Source organism: Charadrius vociferus, unplaced genomic scaffold (genome assembly GCF_000708025.1).
Source record: "Charadrius vociferus isolate BGI_N301 unplaced genomic scaffold, ASM70802v2 scaffold484, whole genome shotgun sequence".
Classification (NCBI taxonomy): domain Eukaryota; kingdom Metazoa; phylum Chordata; class Aves; order Charadriiformes; family Charadriidae; genus Charadrius; species Charadrius vociferus.
The window spans coordinates 61,171-66,931 of NW_009648074.1; the positions used below are offsets into that span (position 1 = coordinate 61,171).

Genomic DNA, 5,761 nt, shown 5'->3' on the forward strand with positions numbered 1-5,761 from the left:
GGGCCCGGGCAGGCCCATGGTGGAGCAGGCCCGGACGGGGGTCGCTGGGCAACAGGGGGGCTGCAGGCCCGGACACAGGCCTCACGGCTCAGCACGGGGCCTGGCGCTTCGGGCCTCTCCACCATCAGAATAGATAATATAATTACAATCTCTGCCTGAGAACTTGCCCTGATAGAGGATTCATGGAGGGCCGGTGCCTCCCTCCAGTATTCCCCCTTGTGAAACACTGCGTCTTGCTTCCCCATTCAGATTTCTCTAAATTCCCGCCACTGGATTTTGTTTCACCTTCCCAGTATCAGGTGTCTTCTCCTGGAGCAAATCACCCCTTTCCTCCCTTTTTTGTTAAACTAAACAACAGGCCATGCTCCTCGTGTTTCAAGAGGGATCTCAAATCATTCCTGTGGCTCCTCCCTGAGCTCTCCCATTTTTAATCACCTTTTTTTCATTTCCAAAGACAGAGGTCAAAAAATTCATGCAGGGGGTCTGTTATCAAATAAGCATTCCCTCCACCATCACATACCCTCATGACCTGGGGAGCTTCATGCCCCGTCCCATCGCTTGTGCTGCCTCTGAGATTCACTCATCACACAGAGTTACAAAATCTTACTTAATTTAATGAAGAAGCTGTTAAAAAAAAAATCTTTGTTTTACATGGTGACAATGTCCCAACTACCTGTAGCTGGGGCTCAACCCATGTGGCTCAACACATTATTACAAGACTTACGCTTATTTCTTTAAAAGAAACGTCATTTAGAGAAGTATTTTTTCCCGTGCCTGTGCAGACGAGTGTTAAGTACCACAGCTACTCCTGCTGGTAAGATGTCTCCTTCTGCCGTCTCCAGCTTTCTCCTGCAGATCGGAGTGAACCTGAGCTGTAGGCTCTTGCAGGGAGGGATCGTTCCTTTTATTTTTCTATAAGTGCCATGCACATCTGTTATGCCGTCTAAATAACAACCGTGCCACTAAGCTGGCTTCCATATATAGCTGACCTGGATAAGTTGACAAGAAAACACCTCCTCTCCAAAAACAGCATATATTTTTGGGCTTAATTTTAGTAACACTAGGTTTATTGCCCGTTTCTTTCACTTTTACGTATTTGGAGAAAAAGAAAATGGTGGATATGACGCACATGTCATTTCACAGCGTTAAGACTTTCATTCCTAATCAAACACTGCAGAACTTTTGGAAATAACGCGAAGACAGAGCTGCGCTAATTAGACGGCATCTCCCGGCTAGGGAGCTCATCATCAAAACTGAGATCAGACAAAACTTCTTCTTCTTCGAGGTCAAACTGTTGCAACGACAATTCACTGACCTGGGAAGACAAATCAAGAGTAAATTTCTTTCTCTCTGATGTATTTTAGGTTCATCCCTCTGCACCTGGAAACAATTTATTTTTACCACGTACAAGAGACAGCCTCCATGGAATTTACCAACTCAGGAACATTTCTGTTGTGGAAAGACTGACCGACATCACAAGGCAATGAACCCGAAGGACACCCAGCAGCTCTCCTCCCAAGCAAGACCTTCCGAATTCCTGCCTGTTCCTCTTCCCATCAGGCTGGAAGGTGTCTTGCAGAGAGAGCGCCAAATTACCTCCCCCACACCATCACAAGGGAAGTGAGAGGGCAGGGGAGGTGAGGGATGACTCCTTGGGTAAAACAGAGGTTTGAGAAGCAGCAGGCTTTCTGTTTGACTTCGCTGCTCGCTTCCCTTATGGTCATTGCATGGTAGGTCAGCTCTCTGTGGGTATCAAAGAAGTCAGATGGAAGGGGCTGTACAGAGGAAAATGCAGAGAGGGAACAAACCAGCAGAAATTTCATCTTTTCAACTGACAAAAAAATCTGGTGGGTGTTAGTTTTACTTCACACACAAAAATACCTCCTATTTTACAGCTACTCTTCAGTAAGCAAAGAAGATAATTCTGCCTGTGGACACTAGGTGACTCAGTGTCATCAAATGGAATAACGTGACCCAAGGCTCGTTAGACTCTTCCTCCATGCAAACTGCAGGAGTTAGACACTGCGCAGCGCGGTGCCAGTGCATCATGTGAGAGTGATGCTTGCTTTCAAAAGACCGCCGTTTCAGCGATCTCCCTGGGTAAGTAGCAGTGTTTTCAGTTCTTTGCTCGGGACTGGCTGCATGCAAAAGCTGGCACGCAGAACTCCTCTCACTGAGCACGATGATTAAAGTTTCACTATTGTACCTGGGTATTTTTGTTCGGTGCATGCTAACAGATCCCACAATTACCTGCAGGGATTTCACTAAAGCTTTTATTTCACCAAAGCTTTTAACAATCATTCCCTCTGGGGTGAGGATAAGTTTATGAAGTGTATTTCTAGATGGCGAGTTTGATTTATTTAAGAACTTATTAAAGATCATTTGATTTAACCTACTGTGATTTTACTGGTATTTTCGCTCTCACAGATTCTATGAAGAGCAGTCCTGGACACTGTCATGTGTCAGACTTGTCAACCTGCACCATAACAGTCCTGTACCCAAACTGCTCACTTTCCTGTGCTGTCTAAAGTATTCTGCACAAAGATACCCACAAAAAAATAAGGGTTTTAAAACCTTAACGTGCTGTACAATTTCAAGATGTAATTACTTCCTGGGATTTAAGTCAAGGTAATTGCTGCATAAAAGGAGGGTGTCAGAGGCTGTAGGAGTTAACAGCTCTGTCTCCAATCGCTGGATGTAACGTACAGGTCCTGTGTAAAAGCTAAATATCCACTGCTTTTACCTGAACAAGCCCCTTCAGTTCCTCTTCTGTTAAGGAGTCTGTGACCTCCTCTTGGGTGGAATTGTACTCCACGGCCACTTTCCCGTTCTCTGAAAGAGAATAAACAGCCAGAGACACAGTTAATTACTATGGTGTGTAATGACAATAAACCTACCCTAAACTCCAAATGGGACAATTCTGCTTCATAAGGGCTTTTCAGAGCAACTGGCTGGTTGGTCAGAATGAGGGTGCTTCTTTCTCTGGCCTACGTGCCTGTCTTCTCTGCAGAACACCAAACGGCTCTTCCTAAATGGAATAGAAACTGAAATCAAGGAAGCAGAAATCTATGGAGCATGTTAATTGCCGGTCTCTGTATATGTGATGGACCAGAAGGCAGGAAGCACTGCAAAACATTTGAATCCTGAAACCCACCTTTCAAAAGAATACCTTAAAGAGTTCAGGGGAGGAATCTGGCACATGAAAGCCCCCGCTCTGTAAAATAAAGAGAGCAGCACTGACCTGATCCCATGGAGGTCTGTCCCAGTAAGCATAAAAGACTAGAGTACTCAGACACCACACAAACAGGCGTCACCTAAAAGTTCAGAGGGCACAAGACCTGGAACCCAGAGACAGCAGAACTAGCAGTTCCTGGATAGGCACAGAGCCAGCTTCTATCATCAAAAAGATTAAAAACTCAAAGGAGTAGTAGCCCCAAAGAAGCCACACTGAATGCAACAGTGAGGCACAGACCTCTGACAGCACCTGGCTGGCTTGGAACCAGGACAGGGATGTGCCAAGTGCTGCAATTCTGTTCATGTTCCCCCTGGAACCAAAACTTCCCCACATCCCTATTCAGCATGCACGTGTAGTGTTAAAAAGCTCTCCCTGCCAGCGTTTACACTCTTGGAATTTAGACTTTTAATTACTTATTTATCATAAAAAATCTGACCTCCTGTCGTATTTCCCTTTCATTCACAGAGCTCATGGGGTGGTATCACTCTGTTAAATCCTTACAGAACACAACACAAGTTTAATTTTGCCTGAGACCCCCCCAAGCTTCAATGAATCCCAAGAAAGGTTCAGAGAAACAGAATTCACATCAATTATCATGCAAGTTATAATATCATTAGCCCAAACACCCCAGCATTTAATACAAAAACAGGCCTTACCTAAGACTACGAGGAGTATCTTCTGAAAGGCGCTAGACAGAGCCTTCCCCACTGCGAATTTCTGAACCCTTCTTGAGGCTGTGACAAACTCGAGAGGATCTAAACACAACAAGCAGCACATTATTGATATTATCTGAACACAACAAGCAGCATGTTATTGATATTAAGATGACACTCTGCATATGAAGCACACCAGCTGCATTGAACCAGGAAACGTAACCAAACACAGCCTTACAGATCTGATAAGAAAGCTGCTTATGTTTCAGGAATCGCCAGCAGCACGGCAGCACCCTCAAAGGGGTTTTGTGTGCCAACCCACAGCACCACACGATCCTCAGCCTTGTCTCAGGACTCTGCCCAGGGCAGCGGGCAGTGCAGAGCCCCGCCGGCACCTGAGCTGTGCCACAGAGACAGTATGAAGAATGTCATGGCATGTTCGCACCAGAAGTGGCTGCGATGGGGAATGAATAACGCTGCAGGCGAGAGGGAGAGAACAGAGGGTAGGAAAGCGATACTGGTGTGAAGCAGGGAGGGAAGAGGCATGCTCAGGATCCCTTGCTGCGTAGCACAGCAGCTCACAAGGCCCTGCACAGATCCTTGCCTCCAGCTAAATTCAGATACTTTATCAGAGCCACAAACTGTGCAAAAGCAAGACTGATCAGTGTCTGCGACAGCTGCTAAGGGAGACTTCCAGCTGCAGCCAAAACGTACCGTCACTGTTTTCTATGTCTGCCTCGCCGAGGGCAACTCCCCTGGAGCGTACCCCGTGGTTGGGCAGTGTCACCTCTACAGCACACAAGTACTTCACGGATCTCTTCTGTAATGTCTCTCCCTCTTCCTCATTCTCACCATCAAAGCCAGATACATTCTGCAGCTGTTGGGAAGACCACAGATAATTAATTTCGATCAAATAGAAGGGGATGTTATGACCACTTAGGCCTACACCTGCATACCACAGACCTTCTCCGCACAGCATCTGACTCCAAGGCAGAAGCACATGGTGGAGGCAGAGCAGGGAAGTTTACTCTTTTGACCCTATTTTAGAAATCCTTCACAGTCCACATCCTCTGAGTCTCAGTCATCTTGTACACCTTCAGCACACAGAGATTACTGTCAAGCCCTGGCACTGCTTTCCTCACAGCCGCCCCCATTTGTATTAAGAGAAGCCCAGCCAGTGCCCTCAACCCATAGCCATCTCTCCCCAGGCTTTCAAAATACCCTCATTTGTGGTCCAAACCGCATCTCCTGCAGCTGTCTATTGTTTGCTGATTTGCAGACAATTCTTTTTCCACCAACCGCTCTAATTAAGAAGAGGATGAGGGGAAGGATGATGGATGAGTATAAAGGGCCCCTTACTGTGATGATGCGACTGGACCAGCCATTAAAGCCGAGGTAGTGGTTGGCCAACTCCTGGCACTTGTTGCTGTTGAGAGCAAGGACTTGTTGCTGAAACCCCTTCTGCTTGGTGCAAACGCAAACCTGTCCAGGAAAGAAGAACCCTGGTTAGCCAGGCTTTGCTTGTAGGGGACCCACTACAGACACACCATGGATGACTCTGGGAGAGTCACCCAAAGGTAACCTATTCCCTGACTGCATGTGTGATTCTGAGATGTGTTAAATGTTTTTTTATCCCAGGAACAGGCCCTGCAAATTATTCCAGAGGAGGCATGTTGCCATTTTACTGCTTAAATGCTACCTGGGAGCCAGCAGATGGTGGGCCTGTGCAAACCTCATGAAGTTCAACAGGACCAAGTGCAAGGTCCTGCACCTGGGTTGGGGCAATCCCAAGCACAAACACAGTCTGGGTGGAAAATGGCTGGAGAGCAGCCCTGAGGAGAAGGACTTGGGGGTGGTGGTGGATGAGAAGCTC

The 5,761-nt window shown here is 46.8% G+C and overlaps 1 protein-coding gene across 1 annotated transcript in view; it reads right to left on the reverse strand.

Moving 5' to 3' along the window:
• Positions 1-1,210: 1,210 nt before the first annotated feature.
• The window catches only part of RDM1 (RAD52 motif containing 1), a 14,211-nt gene continuing 9,660 nt past the window's right edge, over positions 1,211-5,761 (reverse strand). Inside the window, exons 3-7 of the mRNA XM_009883848.1 lie at positions 5,248-5,370; positions 4,603-4,765; positions 3,892-3,990; positions 2,744-2,832; positions 1,211-1,315 (exon numbers count right to left, since the gene is read on the reverse strand). Coding sequence (XP_009882150.1) covers positions 1,211-1,315; positions 2,744-2,832; positions 3,892-3,990; positions 4,603-4,765; positions 5,248-5,370 — 579 coding nt within the window. The remainder of the gene's footprint in view (positions 1,316-2,743; positions 2,833-3,891; positions 3,991-4,602; positions 4,766-5,247; positions 5,371-5,761) is intronic.